The following is a 26088-nucleotide window of genomic DNA, read 5'->3' as shown; positions in this document are numbered from 1 at the left end:
TCATAACAGCACGGTGATGGGTCTGTTCTAGCATGTAGCATAAAACATTTTCATATTTTATTTTCAATAGAAGTTGCCTTTTACATGTTTTAAGTGTTGCTTACAGCTTTGAATATGATAAAGCTTTGTTGTTTTCATTAAACAAAACCTTTACTAGCTAAATTGCCCAGTTTTGTGTAGATTAATAAGCATTCACCGATGCAAGTGACATTTCTGGTAAATTTTGTTTTGTTCTCTACATGGTTGACCAATTCCTATTATTACCTTTATTCCATTTTGCAACAAGGTCAAATTCCAATAAAAGTTTTAGATTGTGTTATAAGCTAGTGAAGCTGCCATTGACTTATAAGTCTGTAAAGGTAGACAGTGCCTGTTTGCATGTCATGCCTGACACATACACAGAAATATGGTGTACATGTACATAATATATTTGAAAAGAAACAAAACTACAGAGTTTCTATATTCATAATATTTGTATTCATGACATTCTCTTTGGCGTATGCCTGAAATGTTCAATTGGAAACATAGGCAAATTATTAGTAGAAAACATAAGAATTAAGCATTTTGAAATATGGAGGGGACACCTGCACAATTCAGGTTATTTCAAGTTGCATATCACCCACATATAAAGACTTGTACCCAAAAGCTAGTGTAAAATGGACTCAAAGCAAGTATTTTTCTAGTGTAAAATGGACTCAAAGCAAGTATTTTTCTAGTGTAAAATGGACTCAAAGCAAGTATTTTTCTAGTGTAAAATGGACTCAGAGCAAGTGTAAAATGGACTCAAAGCAAGTATTTTCTAGTGTAAAATGGACTCAAAGCAAGTATTTTTCTAGTGTAAAATGGACTCAAAGCAAGTATTTTCTAGTGTAAAATGGACTCAAAGCAAGTATTTTCTAGTGTAAAATGGACTCAAAGCAAGTATTTTCTACATGTAGTGTAAAATGGACTCAAAGCAAGTATTTTCTACATGTAGTGTAAAATGGACTCAAAAAAGTATTTTTTAGTGTAAAATGGACTCAAAACATGTATAATAATATAGGACCCGTTTACACAGAGACTAAAGTCGTCAGCAAACATTATTGAAAGAGAATTTGAAGTTAGTGTTAATAATGTCATTAATGTATCATGAGAAACGTAGTGGCCAAAAGATAGATCCCCGAGGAACCCAAAAAGTGAGCAACACACAAACATGACAGGTCCGAAGTTTAATTCTACAACCTCTTTGATTTGTCCACATCTATTTCAGGTAATGCAGGCCAACCAATAAGCAATCCCTGTGGTGGAACATTGACATCCCATGAAGGCTCTATTGTGTCTCCTAGATATCCCAATACTTATCCACTAAACACAGAATGTGTATGGCTCATCCAAGTACCAGCTGGTAATAGCATAAGGCTGCAGTTTACTGTCTTTGATCTTGAGGATCCAGATTCATCTTTAATGTGTAGTGATTATCTTCAGGTAAGTTCCTGAAAATTTCACACTAGAAAATGATACACTTTATAGTAGTGCATGAGGCTGTAGCGTGCAGGGTGTCCCAAAATGGTTTGTACCCATTCCATGTGACAGTTTCCATGGTATTTTGAAGTTACACTGAAAACCATTACAGTGAGTTATGAGACATTCTGAAAATACCCTAACCATGTTTTAGGTTAATTGAGTAGGGCAAATGAGTACACTGATCAATATGCATTTTCTTTGTATCTTATTGTTTTTACCAAACATCATTGTGACTTAAAAAGCAAGTGCTCATATGGAGTATTTGGCAATGTTTTGCTAAAGCTCAATGTATAAATGTTCAGGGTACTTTTATTTTGCAGAATTTTGCCTTGAAAATTTGTCATTTTCTTAATTTCCAAAATATGCCTCATCAAAAGTCAACATTTAAAATATTTATATGTGCTGTAAACTTTGCTATAAAATTGTTATAATCTTCAATTTAAGATACCAAACATTGATGCTATACTGGTACTGCAGTTGAATGTAGTGGCATAATGGTGCTATTCATTTTGAGCCACCCTGTAAATATATACTAGGGTGTCTATATTCTATGTGAAGATTAGCCATGACCATGAAGGGAAATAGTTTACAGTTCCTTATATTTCTCATTTGCTTTATGTTATTCATATTTTTACTTAAAAACATATATTTTTTTTAAATTATTTTTGGCTCCCCTTAATCACATACTCTTTTACCATTATGTGGGTTCATGCATCTCACACTCGCTGTTAATTGAAGGAAACATGTGATATGAGCATTAGAATAAAGCCGGGGAATAAAGCTTAGCAAAATGGAATAAATCTCATGAAACTGACAAACTCATTCTTTAACTTTCTTTCTAGATACGGGATGGAGCCGATGGGATGGCACCTCGTAGCGCTTCATATTGTGGGGAGAATTTACCATCACGCTACATATCATCTGGCAATGCTTTATGGGTACATTTCTATTCAGATGGAAATATTGCAAGTGCAGGGTTTGCGGTAACATATGAAACATGTAAGACATTACAGTAGTTATTTTATGTGTACCTTAAAACCTGACCACCAAACAAGAAAGAGGCTATGCCCCATACCTAGAGTCTGAAGTTTACCGTTTTCTAAAATCCATTTTCCGTGTTGTAAAATTTGTAAATCCGTGTCATGAATAAAGCTTAAAATGTTTAAACAATGATGTTAATGTCACAATAAAGTGTTCAATATCGCGATCAATATGCTCTGATTGGAATATTCTCACGATAATAGGCCGACTATTACGATGTTTGGAGGGATATAGGGGCTTCATGCCTTAGTAATATACCTTTATTTCGGTATTATTAAACAGTATTTTATCATAAAAATTGACATACACAACTCATGATTGTTTTTAACATTTATTTCTCTTAACTTTTAACAATTTTTGTCACATGATACAAAAATGTCATTTTCCGTGTTGTACCTCCGATTCCATGATTTTTTTTCCGTTTTCCGTAAAACGGAAAACTTCGGACTCTACCCATACCCCTATCATATAGCCACTTTTTAAACAGGCTAGGCTAGACGTGCTATACTCCAAACACTGCTTTTCTCGGCTGGAGTGGCCACTGGGTTTTAGCAGTTCTCAGAGTATAGCGTGTCTCGGATGTGTTTGAATGCGGCTCTGTGGTAGGGCTAGTAGTGCCTCAAAGGTCTGGGCCTATGCAATCTTGGGTTTAGAGCACATAGCATAGGCTTAAAGTTGACCAAATTGCCTTTTTAGAGGACTACATAGGAAAATATAAAATTGTTGTACACTTGCTGTGGATTTCTTAAAAACAGGCCTGTCTACTTTGATATACGGTCGTGTGTCTTGAGCTCGCCATCAAAAAAAGGTGGCGACGTTACATTTTGCCAAAGTCGACTTAAAACAAATGATGATATCTCTGTCAAGCAAGAAGGTATTGTCATGCTTGTGGTCTCATTTTATTGCTAAATAAATTGCACTTTCAACCCTGTAAAAAGAAATACTTGAACTTTTTTTAATACTGACACTGTGCTTCATAGAATTCAGAATGGGCAGGGTGGCGGTGGTGGGGGATGTGGTGGTGGGGGATGTGGTACACACAAACTCTATGGGATTGGTATTTTTAGTGCGTAATTTGCTTCTGTAAAGGCTGTAAATTGGATTTGGACTCTATTTAGCATCTGCACGACTCACGGCCTTACACTTTTACAGCTAAACAATTCTACTAATTGTTTTTAATAATTTATGATTGGTTTAGTCTAGAAAATACAAACTTTTCCATACAAAACTACCCGTTGTCATATTAAACACTGTAGTAAGTAATGCAGATGTCTTCAAAATCTAAAAGTTACTGTAAAATTTTAATTACTTATCCTATCATAGTCAAAATATAGATTTTCTGAAGGGAAATTTGACGAGGAATCTAAATATGGACATATTTTTTCTGTATGGGTTAGAGGGGAAATGTTTAGGTTCAAAATATGTTGAATTGTAAAAAATCTAACATACTTTGGGACACCCTATATTCCTAGATTACCAAATAGCTGTGATTTTGGTTTCTTCCAAAGTCAGTTGGCTCTCCATATCCTCTAACCAAATGAATGTTGTTTACTTCCAGTTTATTACTGTAAGTTGGTAATAAGCAATGCATTGAGTGACCCAGTATAACTTGCAGGTCACCATGTATAATGAGTTGAAATGTATATATTTGAATTGCTTATGCCTTCAGCTTTCCAAAAAGCTATACTTTTGCTAGTTTAGGGTTGATGATTGTTGAGATAATCTAATTAGAAACCCGGTTGGTGTAAAAATTCATAATATTTGTCATGTAACGCTAAGGGTGGCGAGTTCAGGACACACGGTCATCTGTATTCTGTCAAACCAGAATTTTCATCTACTCCTGGGCTGGGGATAACTCATGCATAAGCAGGTTTTGCCTTTTGAAAATTCCAGCTGGGCTACAACTAAGATTTTTAATTGTATTCTGAACATTATAATAATGTGTCACATCTCAAGTTCAGAGTAACGCCATGTAGGATTTTGCTGTGGCAGATTTGAATCTTAAGCTTAGTTCATGTGATTTAAATAAACCTGCCACCGCAAAATCCAACATGGTGTTACTCTGAACTTGAGACGAGATAGACCGTAGGTGTGGTGTAAATCATATTCCTTGTGATCATGTTAGGCATATGATGGCACACAATTACAATGGCCTGCACACCTAAAGGGCAAGGCATGCATTATTCCAACAATTTCCAACAATCATTTATATCGAATATTGGTTTACAAAAACAAACTTATTCACAAGTAAAGAAAAAATATGAATTATCAGTTCATCAAAATTGTTATTTTTCATATAGTTATTGCTCAGCCAACAGTATGCGGGTCTATTCAGACTATCAGCTCAACATCAGGTGTTATTACATCACCGCAGTATCCCAGCAACTATCCAGATTTGGCTGATTGTGATTGGACTATTCAGGGAACACAGGGCTCATATATCACACTTATGTTTACTGATTTTGATGTTGAACCAGCCAATAGCCAAGGACTGTGTAGTTATGATGAACTCAAGGTAAGTTACTCTCAATTTGGTGGAGTAGAATCATTAGTTTGTACAGAAAAAATATGATTGTCCCTTTATATGGCAGATTATATACCTCATATGTGACCCTTCGCCACAACTGAGCCCGGATGTCGCTAAACTAGATTTTGCGCTACAGTGAAAATTGGCTTGAAAGGTCATTCCGATGAAAAATGAGATTTAAAAAAATTTGAAATGATTAATATGTTTTCTTACACTAGTCCAAATTTCATTGCAAAATATAGAGTAGAAACAAGTAAAAAACCTCATTTTCTGAAGCTTGTCGTTCTAAAAATATTCCTAAAATTGAGTAAAAAGTGTTTTAGAGCGTCAATATAATCGTGAAATTTGTCCACTGCTACGAAAAATTCTCTCGTTCGAGTGCCGACATGTTTGGTATTGCCGGAAAGCTGGGGATTTCCAGATTCATTTTCTAACGGATATTTTCATGTAAACATTGTTATTAGCCAATGAGAGGCCGTTTTTAGACAGTTTTTAGATATTGAGAGACCCTATTTTAGTATAAACATCTGGTTCATCTGTTGCCAAGATCGTGCGAATGGACTGTTTGATTGGTCGAATTACGTCAGCTGACCCGATGATTCTGCGCAGTACGGATGTTAATTAGTATTAATAAGTGTTTATCTTTATATTTTAGCACAGAAGTTATATACTAAAAATGTTGAAATTATGGTAACTTGCTGTTAACATTACAAAAAGCACTAGACTTAGCTGTGGTCTAAGACCACGAACACAGCCGTGTTGTGACCCTTTAATGACCTTTGATCCCAAAATATATGAAAACCCCATAGACATTGGCTAATGTCAATGTATGCGCATGCACGTGGCATTACTTTGCCATGTTATTTGTGGCAGATGGGGCATTTTGAAAGTTTTTCGTCTCAGACCGGAAGTGACCGCTTAATGACCTTTGGCCCCAAATCTGTGTACACCCCATAGACACTGGGTAATAACAATGCATGTGTGTAAGTGGCATCACTGTCCTGCGTAATTTGTGGGAGAAGATGCATTTTAAAGGTATTTTGTTTTATACCGGACATGACCCCTTAATGACCTTTGACCCCAAATAAAAAATACCACATATACATTGGTTAAACACAATTCAATAGTGAACATACCATCACTCTCCTATGTTTTTCTTAGCTAATAAATTTTTTTGAAAATATTTCGATTTATGCCGGAAGTGGCCCCTTAATGACCTTTGACCCCAAATCTGTGTACACCACATTGACACTGGGTAATAACAATGCATATGTGCAAGTGGTGTCACTGTCCCATCGTAATTTGTGGGAGAAGATGCATTTTAAAGGTATTTCGTTTTATACCGAAGTGACCCCTTAATGACCTTTGACCCCAAATAAAACAATACCACATATACATTGGGTAACTGCAACTCATATGTGAACATACCGTTACTGTCCTGTTTTTCTTAGCAAATAAAAATGTTTGAAGGTTTCCGTTTTATACCGGCTGTGACCCCTTAATGAAGTTTGACCCCAAATCTGTGTACACCCCATAGACACTGGGTAATAACAATGCATGTGTGCAAGTTTCGTCACTGTCCTACATAATCTGTGGAAGAAGATGCATTTTAAATGTATTTCGTTTTATACCGGAAGTGACCCCTTAATGAGATTTGACCCCAAATAACAAAATACCACATATACATTGGGTGACTGCAGATCATGTGTGAACATACAGTTACTGTCCCATGTTTTACTTAGCTAATAAAAAATTTGAAGGTATTTCGTTTTATACCGAAGTGACCCCTTAATGACCTTTGACCCCAAATCTGTGTACACCCCATAGACACTGGGTAATAACAATGCATGTGTGCAAGTGGGGTCGCTGTCCTAAGTAAGTTGTGGGAGAAGATGCATTTTAGTTGAAACCACGTTTTTGACCCCTGTGTGACCTTTGACCCCGCGAGTTTCATGTGACATGTAGGGGCATGGTCAATGATCATTGTGACCAAGTTAGGTCAAAATCAAATGTAATGGTTGACAGAAAAGACCGGGCAGTTCAATAAGCGCTGTCGAGGGTCATCATGCTAATGACACAGTTATTTGTGGTGATAATTAAGTGTTCCAATTGATACTATAATCCTGTCTTTCATGTATTTGATGATTGTAGAATTCACAGAAAAAATGCAATGCAAAAATGGTACAAACTCGAAATGGCATCTAAATTCATAAGTTTAGTTATTTGTTCTGTTGCTATGGTGATGGTGTAAGATGTTAATTAGTATTAATTAGTGTTTATCTTTATATTTTTTTAAATTGTTTTAAGTGTTTCTTATTTGCTTTTATTGTATAAATTGTCTAAAAGCTTTCGTTAACACAGCTGATATCAACATTATTGGACAATGGACATGGTCATGTGTGTGAATTTTCATCCGTTTATTTTTAACGATATCCGATACTGATTAATGAGTATCTAATTAATAACTCGTTAAATATGCAAAAATAAGATGAAGTGTGGTTTCTTTCTCTTTTAATAATTAGGATAGGATATAATAAGTGTCTGTGCAAAGTTTGGTGGTAATAGCATGTATGGAAGGTAATGGTTGCTATGGTCAAAAGTTGTAAATCATTTAAAAATTGGCAAATTTTGAAACCCCTGACTTTAAATTGTGTTTTCTCGGTTTCGCGTTTTGAAACCGTGGCACCTTTGAACGGCCGTGACTTTACTTCTAGATATGCTATGAAGCTGGTTGAAGTGTTTTTTTAAAGCTTATGGTATGGCCTTTGCAAGTATGCCAAAACCTCAAAATGGTCTAGGGGCGACATCCGGGCTCAGTTGTGGCGTGGGGTCACATATATAGATTCCTGTCATCTGGTTGGTTGAAAGTGGGAGCATTTTTTTAACTATGCCCTGTATTTGAGAGAATTTCATCAAAATGAACTATGGACCGGTCATGGAAACGAACTATGGACTGGTTACGTCCCGATCAAACTCTACGCGTTGCTTGTCTGTTGTGGTGACGCGATTGATTGACAACCAATTTTCATAATAAAAAACACTGAGGATTATAATTGGTATGTCATGAAACTTTCTTTGTAAATTTAATCATGGTCTTTGAGTAATTGTAAAGTAGGCCTTTTTACCAATCAGATGACAAAAATCTATAATGTTATTCGGTATATAAAACAAAAATTTGGGGTTAAGTGTCCAAAAGGTCACTGATCCCAAACTTGGGTTGCCAGTCTCCAGATGAAGGTCAAAGTTGTGACCGAAAATTTGAGGTACGTCTTAATTTTGTGTTGAGATCATAAGTTTAAATTTCCAATTATAAAAATATTGACTGATTTTATTTGGGTCATGGTTAAAATTATACGCCTGTGGTGATGCTCCCTGGTCATATCACCTTGGGGCTATAATTTTAACCATGTCCCTCATAGCAGTCAATATTTGTATACTAGTTCAAAGCTATCTTCCAAGTAATAGGACCATATCTGCTGTGTTATTTACTTGTACTTTGTGAACACACTGATTTAGAGACATTTCCCTATCAAGACACAGTAGCTGCTATACCATTTTTCACCTGATGTGGCAGTGGCGTTAGTGTTCATTTCATTGGATGTGGATTCAAATAGCTAGCAGAAGCCGCATTCATGCATAGCTGCCTCAATCCGATGTCGTCACTGCCTCATCAGGGTGAAAAATGATATGTTATTTACAGAGCAACCTACAAATGTACTGCATTAGTTGGGAAGGCAGAAATTTACCAAATTTGTTTTCACTACTGTATAGGTAACAGAAGGTGCACTTGACAATGACCCAGTCCTAGGCTCACTTTGTGGTAGTGAGATACCAAGTTTGGTTACATCATCCGGCAACACTATGGGGTTACATTTCACTTCTGGTAATACCATTGTATCAACTGGGTTTAGAGCTGTGTACTCAATAATACAACCAGGTAGGTGAACTGACTAGAATGATTATGCCAAGTACAGTTACCAGTTAGGTTACCATCTTGCACTCTTTTGAGTTTTTTGAATGGCTAGACAATTTGTCATACACAAACTTGTATATTCTATTTACACTTTTAAAACCTTCTTTGACTTCAATGGAATGGAATTCAAAATAGTTTTTAGTTGGGCTTATTTTTACCTTCTTATGTTGGAGAATATAGGCAGATTGCATCCTTTGCCCGGTTCCCCTGTTTTGCTTGTCTTTGTTCCTGTGGGAACCATTTAGGTTTAGCCACTCAGAAAGTGACTTTGTCACTATCTGGCTATCCCTGCTAACCTCTTGTCCTTTGTTTGTTCCTGGTTAAGGCATACCATCTCACTAGTTTCTCTAACATGGGTCGATTCAATGTCTTGGTATATTACCTTCCATGGTTTGCATTTTATATTTTTTGGATGTGTAATTTATATGTAAGTGTGTAATTTTGATATTGTGCAATATTTTATATGTAGGGTAGGACTACCAATTATCGGACAATGCCAGTTATCGGACGATTACATGGTTTGGACCATGTGGAGTGGTTTCTTCAAGTCAACATGAATTTATATCGCATCAAATGAAAGAATGGATACTTACTGCATTTAAATGGCTGCCTTGCAGCTGGTTCCGTTATTATTATTTCACAAATGCGAGCGTGAATGGACTGAGTATGCCTCTTTATTATTAAAAACATTTACTTATGAGGTAGCGTAATTCGGCATGACCAATTTGTGTGGGTCTTGAGCTTTTCATAATTTACTAAAACTGATATATTTTTATTATTATGTTTGTAAAACTGTGTAGTTTCTGCAGCAACATCTGACATGACCGGTTGCTAACAACGCTTCGGCTGAATGAAGTGTCCGATAATTGGCTTGTAAAATCTGCGCATGCCCAATGACCGGACACCCTCTGGCCTTCATATAAACAGTTGCCAGCCAGCCGGTGCTGTATGTCAATTAACATGTTGCACTATGTTAGGTGTATTTGAGCGAAGTTGAGAACGCAAATAGGGTTTGATGTTAAGTTTAAGTTATATTATAATGTTATGATTAAAATAGTTGATGCGCCTACAATGTATAGGCCTACATTGTACCTTAATGTGGTTTTGCGGTGGGGAAAATGCTACCGTGAAGTATCAGACAATGTCCAAATATAACCCAAAATCATGAAGGAATAGACACAAACTTAACTGCATTTGGTTGAGTTGAAAAAATAGATGTGTGCCGTTATTTTTGCGGGTGTCCGGTAACTGGCTGCGTAGTGTCCGATAACTGGCATAGGTGTCCGATAACTGGCAAGATGCGTCAATGTGGTTTTCAATCCATATATCTATAATGGCTTGTCTCATCAATTCAAATTTTATGTTACATTTAGGGCTGTCTTTGGTCATTACGTGGATGTTCTATAGTTGGGAAAATATTCTTCAGTTTTTTAAATATTGAGCAAATTGCTTAAGTGTCCGATAATTGGTAGTCCTACCCTATGTGTTTTTACTGGCAAATGAAATGATATGATATGATATGATATGACTTCATCAATGTCATTACTGTCCTAATTATTATTGTCATCTTCTTGGTCTTCATCTTATTTATCTTTCAATCCTATTTACCATCGTCATCTTCACTTGCTTTGCTCCTTCTGTCTTTTTTTTCATTTATCTCCTTTATGTTGCCCTTTGTTTTTCATATTCTCTGTCATTAACTCCTTTTGTCTTCTGTATGTTTCCCTGAAGTCCTATTCTATAGGGAATCAAAGGGAGACCATGGAACAGGGGATCATGACTATTTTTGAAACATGACCCCATCTCTTGAAAGTCATATCTGTCCCAACTCCGGAATGCCACTTGTCACACCCTGTTCCTGGGAGACTTGTGACTCCCAAGTTTTGAGCCTTCAACCTCTTAATGGGCCTGCAATTCATGGAGGTGGGAGTGTTTCTATTGAAAAAGTATATACCAGAAGTTGCCTAATTGTAAAACACTAGAATATAATTTGTTGCCAATCAGTGACATATTAATAAAACCTAACCATTACAATTACCTTTAGCTGTCTCTTTTGCATTTAAAATGAAAACTGACTATCAAATATATGCCGTATATACTTAATGCCATCACTTATCAAAGAATGAGATCAATCAATTGTAATTATCATTTACTTATTTTCTTGTAGTTGCTACTCAATCTCCTGTGACTACACCAGCCCAACCAATCCAATGCGGAGGCACATTATCAGCTATATCTGGGGCTATACTATCGCCACGGTACCCACAGAATTATCCAATCAATATTGAATGTACATGGATCATTCAAGCTCAATCTGGATTTGTTGTATCTGCTGAATTCCTCTACTTTGATTTGGAAGAAGCTAACTCTGGATTGTGTTTGTTTGACTCACTTGAGGTAACAGTTGCAAAGATGTGTCATATAACTTCATCTGCATCACATACTGTTGTATCTCAAAAGGCTGCTATTGTCATCTAATTGTGATTATAATTGAAGACCGAATTAAAAAGACTACATATGGAAAAGTAGTCTCTTTTGCTCAATTAAAAGGGCTCCCACAGTTAAGCAATGGGAGAAAATTGTCTTTTTTCACTTTCAACTTCAATTATTATAAAGGAAAGTCTTTTATTTTTGGCTCACTCTTAATTGTCTCATGTATATATTAAACTTTACTTTCCCGATTTTCAAGGAAAAAACTCGTCGTACAGGAGCACTAAACACTGCAAGGTATTCCCAAAATCTCACTCGATTTACGGCGAAATACACTGACATGCACCCTGTGTCATTAAAGTAGCGTGCTATAGACGGCCCTCACTTGATAATAGAAAGTCCGATTGACTTGGCTCAAACGGTATTTCCTAGAAATACTTTGCCAGATTCTACTCTCTAAAAAGGAATCTGATTGGTTACAAAATGCTGTCGTACTGTAGGAAAACCATGCCCTCTTCTGTACAGCCCTGCTTAGTGTGTGTGTGGCAATGTATGCATTGTGCATTGACCTTGAATGCCTCTGTACACACAGTGTGCACACACTGGAGTCGAGTATAATTTATTTAAAGAGACTTTCATAGGAAAACTTTTCCATATGTTTACGTTTGCGTCTGACGTCAAGGCAAAGACGCAACGTGATTGGTTGCTGACCTGCGTAGTACAGCATTTTTGGTCTAGTTGTCTGCACGTCATACACAAACTAGTCTTTTTAATTAGGTCTTCAATTATAGATACACTGTAAAGATTTTGCGGTAATATAATATTACAATCCCATGTCCATTCATAAAGAAAGAAGTATGCTGAAATATAAAATAACAATTTGAAATACAATAATGATAATAAAAATCACACAAGGCAGCCTTTTGAGATATGACACTATGTGATATGGAAAACGATAAAAGCTTAGCAGTGTTTTGCACTCATCCGGTTGAGTTGCTCTATGAGAAAATCAACTGACCGATAAAATATTGTTTAGCAGTAGCTAGCATATCAGCATCACAAGTAGTAGTCAGATCTCTCTGAGACTTGCCAGGACTTAATGACCAATAGCTTTTGAGCAATTCACCTTTGGGTAAATCTCATTATCAAACCTTCGCGTTTGGACCCCTTTTGTTGTCACATCAATGCACACATCAATACTGCACATGTCACATCATTGAAATGCACAGTAATGATATCATGAGTCCAAATACAAAGGCGTATGGGATTTACCGAAAAGTGAAATCACTGTCGTAGTGCACGTTAGTAACCATTGGTTACTGCTCCAAGCCTGGGCTCATACACCTGTTCCGAAATTTAATATGCCACAGACTTTGTGATCATTTCAATCAGTGGTTCGTAAAAAAGAAAGCATGATCCAGTTGCCCTAGCAACAGTCATATTCTAACGTCCACTACGACAGCGAATTGCTACTAGCATTTGATAAACAGTGATATGGCTCTTGGTTTGCTGTCACTCATACGATATGACAATTAACATTTAGTATTTCTCAGTGCTTGACCCGGGGTGCTTGAGTTTTGTAAATAGAGGGAGGAATACAGATTGCACTTGTGATAATATTTTGGAGAGTTTAGACTATACAAATTATACATCACTCTTTAAAAAGATTAAGATAGCTATGAGTACCTTTTTTTAGGAAAATATAAATCACTTTTCTTAATGTCTTGCTGGAGTAAGCAACATTAGACATTAGTACTTACTAAATAACATTACTAACTGCCCAATATACCAGATTCTTGTTCGTAATGTTATAAACCAGAAGTTGACAATGTGGCAATGTGGTCCATTTGTTTGCGACACTATATTTGTGTAAAAGTAAAGATAGAAAAAATTGTTGTGTATGTTCTTGCCTTACCTCCAAGTAGTTACTAAAAGTGAACCTTTTCACAATTTGTGCACAGATTAGAGATGGTGGAAGTGTGTCATCACCTGTATTGAGTAGTTCATGTGGCAGCACAATACCAGCATCAGTGACATCATCTGGTACTCTCCTGTGGGTCCGCTTTAAATCAGATGATATGGACAGCAGGACAGGATTCAAACTGACCTATCAGCAAATGGGTAAATATGGGACTTTTATGCTATGTTGTTATATAAAGGAAACATACTTATTAATATGTTAGAAGGATGTACCTTATTGGGGGAGGGGGCACAGTGACATGCATATACTTTATTCAACTGCTATTTAGCCACAATAATGAACTCTTGTTACTAAAGTCCCAACTTTGGCTCGTTTTCAATCACAAAAGCATGTCAGTCATGCAATACGCTTTGTATATGCGCTGTGCCCAACTGCAATGTTATACCTTGCCCATTGAGATCTTCCAGAAATCTGTACACTCCCATGGAAGACATTACCTTATTTCAAATAATACTACTTGAACATGGGTGATTCAACTTGGAATCTACACTCCCTGTGTGGGAGATTAAGGTTATATCTTCCATAGGGAGTGTATAGATTTCAACTGGAACAGCCCATCCCGGGGAGCCCATCAAAAGGAATGCAGCATGAGGTTGATTAAAATGTTCATTGATCAATGAAAATTGCTAATCATGCACAACAAAGTTGAAAATTTAAATTAACAAGCAGGTGGAACTAAAACTGAATAATACTCATATGTTTTGTGTTTGAACCTTCATGGGGTAGGGTAAGACAAATTGTATGTATTTGTCACAAGTAATATTTTCCTTATATTTTACCTGTATCGTGTTGTTGACCATCAGTTGAACCAACAGACCCAGCCCCTCCTCCATGTGGAGGCACATTGACAAACAGCAGAGGAGAGATAAGATCACCATCATATCCAGGATTGTATCCTAGCAACTCTTTATGTGCGTGGATAATACAAGCACCTGTGGGATCTGCCATCAACCTAGCATTTCTAGATTTTAACTTGCAAGATGCAGCTGATTCTGGTTGTGTTGATATTGTTGATGTAAGTTTCATATCAGGTTTTTTTTTTGTGCATTTGCTTTTTCTTTATGTGTCGCTTCCCCCCTCCCAGTTGAAAGACCGTAGAATGAGGACCACAGGTCCCAGAAACATAATTTTGGTATCAAATGAAAGCTGAAGACCTATACTAAATGATGATATCAAAAATTCAATTTTCAAAATTAGTGACTTATGTCTGGTTTTGTGGGAGCAGGTCACATACGTAATCAATGTAAATCGATAAGTCAGGTATGAGAATGTTCCTGTGTAGACAAGGGCAAGTTTGTCAGCATGCAACCACGAAAAAGTATTGACATCACTTCCAAACTTGAGGTGAACCAAAGTATAGTGTGTGCAATTTTATATATATAGTTACTATTACCGATTTTCTGTTGTTATAATCCTTGGATTCCAGATAACCGATGGTGCCAGTCTTACAGCACCAATCGTTGGGAGTTACTGTGGTAATGCCTTGCCACCTTCCTTCACATCATCCAGAAATAGGTTATGGGTGCGATTCCAGTCAGATACATCCATTAGTGGCAATGGGTTTACAGCCATCTACACACATGTTGGTAAGTGAAAAAGGAAAAGACTAGAGGGTGTCCACTAGGTGTGGCATTGGAGGCTTCAACCATCCTCACCCATTTTTTCTTCTTCAAAATCAGCCTACTTTGGGCATACACTCAAACTAGGATAGGCATTAAGTGTTTGTATCAGAGTATCTGGCATAAGAATTTCCAGTTTCTAACTTTCTAGTCTACTAAGCTAAGGGCTAAGAGCAAAATTGTTACATTGATTGTTACGAGTATCCTTCCTTGCTTCATGATATTTTTCCCTTCCTTTGAATTATGAAGGGCTACCATGCATTTTATAGGCTATACTGACTTGTTTGGATTTTCCATGTACCCAAGCATGTGCCCCTTACTGACCAACCTATAGGTAAACAAACAAGCAAACAAACAATCCTCTGAACTGTTGGTCTTTTTACACCTATGGTGAAAAGCACTGCAATTTTCTTCAATTTGTTTGTTTTTTAAACAAAAATCAAAAGGTTTTAAGTGAAATGGACAAATGAAAAAATAGGGCAATTTTTTTTGTTTTTTTTTGTTTTTGTACCTGCTGACCTACTTTGGGACAACAGGGCACAATGCACAATTTTTTTTTCATCAAGTCATGTTTACAAGTGCCAAATGCCTGAAGCATTTTAACAAGTGTGCTTAAATTCATAGTTGCAACTACTGTTATATCTTATTGTATCTTAAATACTACAGTTGATACTGATGTATCATGTGGTGGACAGTTATCAGGCTCAGGCACCATTACTAGCCCACGGTATCCCCAGGCTTATCCACTCAGCTCACAGTGTACATGGGTCATCACAGCACCTGCAGGACAAGTCGTCATGATAAACATCGCACAATTTGCTATTGAAGGTGATGATGGGCTTTGTCAATTTGAATACCTGGAGGTAAGTTGGTACCATAATTGGGATGGTGGGTGGGTAATTAGTGAATCATAAGGAATTGATACTGTTACAATGATTATCCCTATCGCCAGATTAGACCAACTGTAGTTTATGGAGTTGTGGCTCCTGGTAATTTATAGTTCTAAAGCCATTTTTTATTTAAGTCCAGAGAGGATAGCATTGTTCATTTGTGTTTGAAGTATACATTATTTTCAATGGCTAAGAAGAACAAGTTTTGTTCAGAAATAATTAAGCATTGCCTTCTTGAATTTTTAGATTTCTCTTTTGTGTCAAGAATTATGGTATAATATAATAATTATGATTGAACACCATTTTTTTCATACACACACACATGGGTGACCCGTTGCAGACCTCCTTGATCTGAGGATGGTGCTTGTTTGCAGGTAGGTCTACAGTTTTTAAACTTTTCACATTTAAAAATGTGAAAAGTCCCATGTGTGTCGGCAAGCACTGATGTCCTCCACACACTTGCACATGCACATTAAATCCTGTAGTTTAATTTTGAAATGATGACATCATGTTTCAGGTTAGAGATGGTTTGACTCAATCCTCCCCAGGTATCGGTAGATACTGTGGCAATACAATTCCATCATCTATCTCATCTACTGGTAATAGTATGTGGATACGATTCAATTCAGATGGCTCCTACACATCAACTGGGTTTACACTCAACTATGTACCGCAATTATGTAAGTATAAAGAAAAGCTGCCTGCTATGAAGTTACCATGTTATCCATTTCTTGAAACAGGTTAATCAGGTTTAGCAATTATACACTAAATCAAGTTTAATTGGTCAAAACCAAGCGAGAAAATTACTGTTTTTGCTTTGATTTTGACAAATTAAACTTAATTTAGTTTATAGTCATTCATTTTATGGGTCATTGTAGATACAGAATCCAAAATATATCAACATTTTTTAATCAGTAAATTGTGGAATATAATTACAATAGTAACTACCATTTCCAAAACACTATCCCCAACATCTTGAAGAGTTCAGGTGCGAAAGGATTCTCTTGCATCTGAACACTTCACCTCTTCTTGGGAAAATAGTGACTGTCTTATTAAGATCAAATGCAGTCCAGCTTATTGAGATCAAATATAAATTTGGACTCACTCAGTCCACCTAATTATAATCAAATATGAATGGGGACTTGCTCAGTCCACCTCGCACCATGTTTCAAAGAAACATGGGGTGAGGTAGACTGAGTGAGTTTTGAAAAACAAGGAGCAAAATTTTAATACAAGTAAGTCAATATGTATACAAATAGATATCTTTACAATATCATACCACTGACAGATGGTCATTTATTACTAGTGGTTTAAGAAACACTTTTCCTGATGATGTTACAACACTTTTGCTGGATTTTTTCAGTGCATTCTTACAAAGTGTTTTGTTTCTTGTAGATGTTGATAATGAGCAAGGCTATCAATACTTGCTTTGTATCGAATAAATGATAAAATATTCTACTGTTTTCCATATTTTTACAGTAGCTACTGAGGAACCACCACCTGATAGTCCTCCATGTGGTGGTATTCTAACTCAATCTGTCGGTATCATCCAGTCACCAAGATATTCCAGTCAATATCCCCGCAATGTAGATTGCCGATGGACAATACAAGCCCCACAAGGTTATGCTGTAGTGCTAGTATTTGTTGACTTTGATTTGGAGGAGCAGACTGCTGGTGTATGCTTTGATGCATTGCAGGTAATTTCAATTCTGAACTAGTGTATTAGTTAGACTAATTCCAATCAGCCGTCTACACTGTGCATGTACTGTGTTATGCTTCGTAGTGACGACTGATTATCTTACAGGCCATATAGTGACGGACTTCTGAAAATACTAAATGCGACTTTAATTGTGTGATATAGCACGACTGAGTAGCGGCGCCCGTGCACCGCGTCACTGTACTGCGTCGTTTGTGACAAGATCGCGCTCTGAAGTTCTTAAAACAACAAGCTTGGTCAAAAGTTCAATTTGGACACAACTGCGCACGCTCTATGCCACAGGAATCCTGTTGCAAAATTCGTCACTTTTTTCCACATAGTTTTCGCAGTCGTCAATCCAGACGACTGAGGGCAGCAGTCTATGTATTAGTTACAAACCTGTCTTCCAGTCATTTATTTAAAGATGGCAGTTGCCATTTTGGATTGCAAAATTCATGTATGCAATTAATTGGCACCATTAGTTTCATAGCCCAACATATATATAACAGTAGCTCATTATCATCCACACAATGTTTTTTGATTGTTTCTGTACCTTTGAGACCCACAAATTCATGTGCATTTTGAGATATCCAAGATCATGTGCATCAATATGACTGCTGCAAAGATTGCTTTTAGTGTCTGTATTGTATCCAAAGATGTTTTACTTTAGTAAAACCTAGATACGCTGATGCCTATACTGTCGATGCACGGCAGTGAGCGTAACCGTTCGGCTGAAATCCAGAAATAGCGTCATTTGTTCTGGTGCTGCCACTTCCGGAAAGCGGGAGAAGAACATGCCTTTTGCAAACAAAATGGCCGACTCGTCCCGGCCCCTTTCCAGAGAAAAGACAGCTTCTTAGCCAATGTGAACATGGGTCATCGCAAGAAATATTTTCCTATGCAGATTGGACTAACACCTCAGCTATATGGTATTTCACGATATAACAGTAATTAAAAGAAAACTGCAAGCGTTCGTTCGTCGGATGTTTGTGAAGTGACCAGCTCTATGGCGTCACTATGTAAACAACATAGAGGTATAAATAATTAATTAGGTAATACCAAATATGGAGGTATCCAAAAGTATGCTAATTAGAACAGGTTAGAAGGCATGACGAATCAGAATACGATTCTGGTATCCAGTTCTATGCAAAAGAGTTGAAGGAGGTTAGGTGAACATGTAAACTTATGCGACTCTTGTGTATACCGACCTCTGTGATTGTATCTAATGATCCCCAAATTCAACATGGCTGCCAAAATAGTTGTTGTCAAACATCTTAAATATAAGCTTGTAGATGACATAGATTTTGGGTGGTTTTTTTTTGGGGGGGGGGAAGTTACTTGTTGGTTTTAAGGTCATTCAATACTTAATTTAATACATCATTATCTTCATTGTATCGGTGCTTAGTTGTTTGGTTATCAAAACTTCCTTCACCCAATGGAATTTGGGGAGCTGCACAAATGTTACAATCTAAATGCGGATAGGTGTGCGCCGTTCGGCACCAACCTAGTTGATGCGATCTGATTGTGATGATTCACCATTGCAGCGAAATTACAGCGCTGTGAGTCCTCTATGATCTGGAGAAAGGCGCTTTATAAATCCAAAATTTATTATATAATGTATTATATTGTAGCAATTATTTTATCTATCAACTCCTGACATGTCAATGTTTTCCTTCTACAGATACGAGATGGTAGCACAAGATCATCACCACTGATTAGCGAGCACTGTGGCAATGCCTTACCTAGCCCTATCTCATCTACTGGTAACTCCATGTGGATTCAGTTTTATTCTGATGATAGTACAGCAGGCACTGGATTCCAGGCTACATTTAGACAAATAGGTATGTTGTAAAGAAACTCATTTACATGTATTATACATATTAAATCTTGGTTTAATAATTATTCGGGGTTTAGACATTGTTCTGCAAGAGTGCATGATGTTATGAATAGCCAGATGGTTGTTTGTGCACTATGTTTACTGCACAAATGTGATGCGATCAAACAAAATCAGTCGGAACTCGGAAATATTGATTTTGAGATATAGCCAAACAAAGTAAATATTTCCTTTTGTTTTCTTTTGCTTTGGAAACTCTTTAGTTGCTCATATCTTTGGAACTGGTTGTTCAATTTCAATGGAGTTTTCTGCAAAATGCATCTTTGTAAATGCTTTTTACTATCCTGTAAGAAACTGAAAATTTAATACTTTCGAGTTCCGACTGATTTTGCTTGATCGCATCACAAATCTGTAGATTTGGATGTAGGCATTACAGAGACACCAAGTCTCTCTGATTATGCAGGAGGTTCCCTGAAAATGCATTTATTATATCACATTTTGACAGCCAAATTTAACAATTGCCCTGAATAATAACATTTTTATAGCCATTAAGTTTCTGAAAATCTCCCTGGCTGATTGCTGTAGGAAATATCCCTTATTCCAATATGTAAATGTTGGTTTTCTGCAAAATGCATCTTTGTAAATGCTTTTTACTATCCTGTAAGAAACTGAAAATTTAATACTTTCGAGTTCCGACTGATTTTGCTTGATCGCATCACAAATCTGTAGATTTGGATGTAGGCATTACAGAGACACCAAGTCTCTCTGATTATGCAGGAGGTGCCCGGAATATGCATTTATTATATCACATTTTGACAGCCAAATTTAACAATTGCCCTGAATAATAACATTTTTATAGCCATTAAGTTTCTGAAAATCTCCCTGGCTGATTGCTGTAGGAAATATCCCTTATTCCAATATGTAAATGTTGGTATCTCTGCCAATTATATTATACTCTACAAACTATGGACGTGGATGTAGGCATTTTATGTGTCCCACAAATCTATGGATGACAGTTATTGAATATTTCTTCTTTAATTATGATAATAATAATACTGTACACTTCTAAGGCATACAAATCTGCTTCAAAGCACTTGTGTTGCAAGAACAGCTCAAGCAAAGAGCAAGGAACTGCAGGGATTGAACTTGATACATAAGCACTGGTGTCAAAACCTCATCAAAAATTCAATTGAACATCAGTTGTATATATAAGCATCCATTTTTGTTGACAGATATCAACGAGTGTAGTAGCAACCCATGTCGTAATGGAGCCACGTGTGTGAATGGTGACAATCAATTCCGTTGTGATTGTGTAGCTGGGTTTGAAGGAACATACTGTGAAGGAAGTAAGTAGAACATCAACCCTCCTAGGGAAGTACAGCTATGATCAGCTTGTAATTGGTGCGACTCGGAAAACATAGTGGATTAATATATAATGGTGTTTGCACCACTGGGTGAAGCACAAATCCAAAATGCCCTTTAATGTATACGTAACTGGCATGTGCTTTTGTGAATATATGTGAGAACAAGTTGATACTTTATTGACAAGTGCACTAACAGAAGCCAATTAAATCTCGCTTATTAGGAGCTGATCATAGTGTATCATTTATAGTATGAATCAACAAGTATGAATAGTGTTAGGTTTTGGAATTGGTTTATAGGAAAAACATTTATTTTGGAATACAGGTTTGGTACTCAGTGCCTTGGACTCAAAGAAAAGATACAACACTTGTAAATGCTGGTTAGGATAAAAAGACTATAATGTTGAGATTAGGGTTAGGATTAATTAGAGGATGGTAACCTGAGGGTAGTCAAATAAATGTTTTGGTAGGTAAGTGCTACACAGATTTCAAAAATGGCTATGGAATGGACTATTTTGAGGACAAGAACTAAAACTAAAATGGGGTCTTGTTTTTATTTATTTAGCTGAAAATTCTCAGATATAAGTGATTGGAGCTTATTAGCTTCAAATTTAAAATTTGGGGTATTTAAAGGAATATGTAGCCAAAACAATGGAAATTCAAAGGAGGTTGTAGATATTATACAGAGTAGATATTATAAGAAGGCATTGGGCTACCGGCTATTGCGGTTGAAATCCCTATGACATGGCCTTATTCTTATTCAATGGGTGCGCCTTGTAAAGAATTCACGTAATTTGATTGGTTATCTGGTGTATAATATCTCACAATAGTTGAAAGTGATATTAGTCAAGCGGCCAGCATACGCCATCCATAATGACACACTTGTTGCTCCTCAATGATCGTAGCGATAATGCGTTAGCGTAATACGTCGCGAGAACTAAGAACGCGATTTGGCAGCTTAGATGTTTGTGATGGTTTCGTTCATTTAAAACAACGGGGATGTCCTCACAAAAGTAACTTTATTTTTTTCTGAAAAAAGGCATTTTATCTCGCAAAAATTACATTAAAACTGAATAAGAATGTGCACCGGCATCTACTACTTAAAATATTGACCAGCCCATCCATTATGACACGATATTGGATAGGCAAAAGACAAAATCCTATCTTTTATTCTCTAAATCTTTCACACAGGGAGTGTGAATTTCAAATGGGGTTGCCTTAAAGGGTGGCTCCATTTGAAAAATACCCTCCTGTGTGGAAGTTTAAGGTCATTTCTTCTATAGGGGTGGTAGATTTCAACTGCAATAGCCAATTAACATGTTAAATCCCACAATACTGTACTAGGTATATAATTATGTTTGTGCTTACAAAATTAAGTTTCATATAGCTGCAAAATGGATTTTTTTTTTTTTGGCTTTTTGCAGTAGTGTGTACAAGTTAATGCTATAGTTGCTCTGGTCTAGTTGGGATCAGTTAAGCTTCAACTTTTGTAGCGAGACTCTAAGCATTGGCCTTCTTAAATTGTATAATCTATGAAATAGATTATATTTAGAAATGTTGCCTTACACAAATTTACTTGCTTTAGAGAGTAGAAGGTCTACTTAGTAAATTAAAGAAATAAGTTGCTTTTCATTATGTAGATTAACTTGCCAGTTTTGCATATAGCTTAGAATTACGCCAGTATTATACACCAGAGATCATGTTCAGAGATGTTTTGCTTCAGATATTTCCTTGATTTTAGATTTCTTTTTCCTATGATTATGGTTACCATATAAAAAGTATCTTTTCCAATAGACCTCTTCAAATTGAAGTTTTCCAAAGACAACTGCTGTTTGCTAATGGATAATGCTAGTACACTAACGATTTAGTCTGAACACAAATCTGTATGAAAGACACAATCAAGCAAGGGGTATGTCTTGTGTAAGAGATTGATGTTTGGCAACATTAAAGACACAATCAAGTGTGGGGTGTGTCTTATGTTAGAGATTTACATTGCCAAGTGTCAATTTGTCAAAATCTAAAGACCCAAAAATGATGGACATTTGCATTAAGTGCCAAATAGCAGAGGTTATGTTAGGAAAATATTTTACCTGATGACCCCATGTTGGCATGGTTTTCTTGGATCATGATTTTCTTGTTCCCTATTTTGATCCCCCAGCTTACTGGATAAATACCACTAACTGCACCTGGTTTTCCAAACTTTTCTGATCTTGATTTAAATTGGTCTATTCAAGCTTTTTGAGACGGTTTCAATTTCTCACCACAACTTCATTGCATCTCTAGAGTATGATGTATGGTTGTATGATATGACTGTCTCTACCAGCCGTCTTTTGACCTTTGTTTCTAATAATTTTCTTTGTATCTGTCTTGTGGCTTCTGTGTTAGTGTGCCAGTAGATGGATTGAGATCATGGGTCTAGCTTAGGAGAAGTTAAACCTTTCTTACTTCAGTGTTGCTAACTTGAATTGGAAAAATCTGTCTTAGCAAGGGAGTAGCTGTGATTAACATTGCTCTCATAGTTTCTTCATTGTACTTTGTTGTTCTGCATTGTTTGATCTGATGAGATTTGTTAAGACTTAAAGGTTGTTTCTATTTTTAGAAATAACAGAAGAGGAAGCATGTTCTAGTGCACCCTGTGCCAATGGTGGTACTTGTTTTGAGGGCATGGGTTCATTTTATTGCAATTGTATCAATGGATTTCAAGGGGTGACTTGTTTGGAAGGTAGGTTCATTATTACATTATAGGAGTTCTTGTTTGTGTAGTTACTGGTTTTATAGTTATGTACATGTTACATATGCTACACGCCTCTTCTTGACTTGACACTGCGCGACTTGGTATTGGCGCTATGTGCCTCTGCTTGCGCTAACATGCTCGCTGTTTAGACATTGCGATCCGATGGAACTGATCAAGTTCTATCTCTACCAGCGAAGTCTTTTGACCTTTGTTTCCATTAATTTTCCTTGCATCTGTCTCATGGCTTCTGTGTTGTAAAATGGTGTACCAGTAGATGGGATGACATTGTGGCTCTAGCATAGGAAAGGTTAAACCTATCTTTCTTCAGTGTTGCTAACTTGAATTGGAACGGGAACAAAGCTTACTTGGCAAGGAGTAGACATTGTTCTCATAGTTTCTGCATTGTACTTTGTTGTTCTGCATTGGTAGTTGCAAGCATTGTTTGATCTGACAAAGTTTGTTATTTCAGTGTTGCTAACTTCACTTGAATTGGAAAAAGCTGTATTAGCAAGGGAGTAGCTGTGATTGACATTGTTCTCATAGTTTCTGCAGTGTACTTTGTTGTTCTGCATTGGTAGTTGCAAACATTGTTTGATCTGATGAAGTTTGTTATTTCAGTGTTGCTAACTTCACTGGAATTGGAAAAAGCTGTCTTAGCAAGGGAGTAGCTGTGATTGACATTGTTTTCATAGTTTCTGCATTGTACTTTGTTGTTCTGCATTGGTAGTTGCAAACATTGTTTGATCTGATGAAGTTTGTTATTTCAGTGTTGCTTCACTTCACTTGAATTGGAAAAAACTGTCTTAGCAAGGGAGTAGCTGTGATTGACATTGTTTTCATAGTATCTGCATTGTACTTTGTTGTTCTGCATTGTTTGATCTGATAAGATTTGTTAAGACTTGAAGGTTGTTTCTATTTTTTAGCAATACCAGAAGAAGAAGATTGTGCTAGTGCACCCTGTGCCAATGGTGGTACTTGTTTTGAGGGCATGGGTTCATTTTATTGCAATTGTATCAATGGATTTCAAGGTGTGACTTGTTTGGAAGGTAGGTTCATTATTACATTATAGGTGTACCTGGTAAATTACTATTGAATTGTAAATACTTGTTTGTGTAGATACTGGTTTTATAGTTATGTACATGTTACATATGCTATGCACCTCTTCTTGACTTGATACTGCACGACTCGGTATTGACGATATGTGCTTCTGCTTGCGCTAACACACTCGTTATTTGGACATTGCGATCCGAGGAAACATATCAAGTTCTATCTCTACCAGCAAAGTCTTTCAACCTTTGTTTCTATTAATTTTCCTTGTATCTGTCTTGTGGCTTTTGTGTTGTCAAATGGTGTGCCAGTAGATGGATTGAGATAATGGGTCTAGCTTAGGAAAGTTAACACTATCTTTCTTCAGTGTTGCTAACTTGAATTGGAACAAAGCTGTCTTAGCAAGGGGTAGACATTGGTCTCATAGTTACTGCAGTGTACTTTGATAATCTGCATTGGTAGTTGCAAACATCGTTTCATCTGATGAAATTTGTTGAGACTTGATTGCCAAGGTTGTTTCTATTTTTTAGCAATAACAGAAGAGGAAGCGTGTTCTAGTGCACCCTGTGCCAATGGTGGTACTTGTTTTGAGGGCATGGGTTCATTTTATTGCAATTGTATCAATGGATTTCAAGGGGTGACTTGTTTGCAAGGTAGGTTCATTATTACATTATAGGAGTACTTACATGACTATTAAATTGTAAGTGTTGTTTGTGTAGTTACTGGTTTTATAGTTATGTGCATATATTATATATTCAATATTTGTGGTGAGAGCTATAGTGTTCATCCATCTTGTTGTTACCTTTAGTTGAGGAGACCTTCTCTTAGTCCTGATATCATGTTATATTTATAACAAAATCCTATTGGGTTTGTGATATTTAACCTCAAACTGAGAGCTTCAAATGTGTTTCTTAAAAATACAGTATCTTATTTTTTCTTCAACAATTCAGTTCATTGTCTTATGCAACCTGTCTACAAAATCTCTATAATTTTCAATGATGTGCTACTTGTAATGTTAATGGTCATTAATTTCAATGAGTAATAATAGTCTTGTCTTCTCATTCTAGATATCAATGAGTGTGTGAGTAGTCCATGTTTTAATGGAGCCACCTGTAACAATGGACAGAACCAATACACATGCCAATGCACCAGTGGCTTCCGTGGAGAAAGATGTGACACGGGTATGTATTTATCTGCTTGGTTTTCCATGATTTGATATATATGAAATCAAATTTCCAAATTGTTTCGTTTGGTTGGTTGCTTGTTTGTTTGCTTGCTTGTAATTATTAAAATGATGATGAAATTTTCAAAGAAAGCAATACACCTTAAACCTCTGCTGTAGCCTTTTTTGTGGAACAACGTTACATGATCTTGTAGAGTGGCAATGAAGAGTTCCAACATATTGTCACTGTGTGTCAATCTTTATTTTCCTTGATTGAAGGTGCAATTGTT

The 26088-nt window shown here is 36.5% G+C and overlaps 1 protein-coding gene across 1 annotated transcript in view; it reads left to right on the top strand.

The window, feature by feature from the left end:
- LOC140155005 (uncharacterized) overlaps positions 1-26088 on the top strand; it is a 92266-nt gene that overhangs the window by 18200 nt on the left and 47978 nt on the right. Inside the window, exons 6-19 of the mRNA XM_072177675.1 lie at positions 1250-1464; positions 2346-2502; positions 4845-5059; positions 8843-9008; positions 11212-11441; positions 13436-13595; positions 14259-14470; positions 14882-15041; positions 15741-15937; positions 16482-16644; positions 17444-17661; positions 19342-19501; positions 20727-20840; positions 25704-25817. Of these exons, the coding sequence (XP_072033776.1) occupies positions 1250-1464; positions 2346-2502; positions 4845-5059; positions 8843-9008; positions 11212-11441; positions 13436-13595; positions 14259-14470; positions 14882-15041; positions 15741-15937; positions 16482-16644; positions 17444-17661; positions 19342-19501; positions 20727-20840; positions 25704-25817 (2481 nt within the window). The remainder of the gene's footprint in view (positions 1-1249; positions 1465-2345; positions 2503-4844; positions 5060-8842; positions 9009-11211; positions 11442-13435; positions 13596-14258; positions 14471-14881; positions 15042-15740; positions 15938-16481; positions 16645-17443; positions 17662-19341; positions 19502-20726; positions 20841-25703; positions 25818-26088) is intronic.

The sequence above is a fragment of the Amphiura filiformis genome, chromosome 6 (assembly GCF_039555335.1).
Source record: "Amphiura filiformis chromosome 6, Afil_fr2py, whole genome shotgun sequence".
NCBI classification, from domain to species: domain Eukaryota; kingdom Metazoa; phylum Echinodermata; class Ophiuroidea; order Amphilepidida; family Amphiuridae; genus Amphiura; species Amphiura filiformis.
The sequence above is the reverse complement of the archived record's forward strand: the minus strand, read 5'-3'. Positions and strand labels throughout refer to the sequence as shown.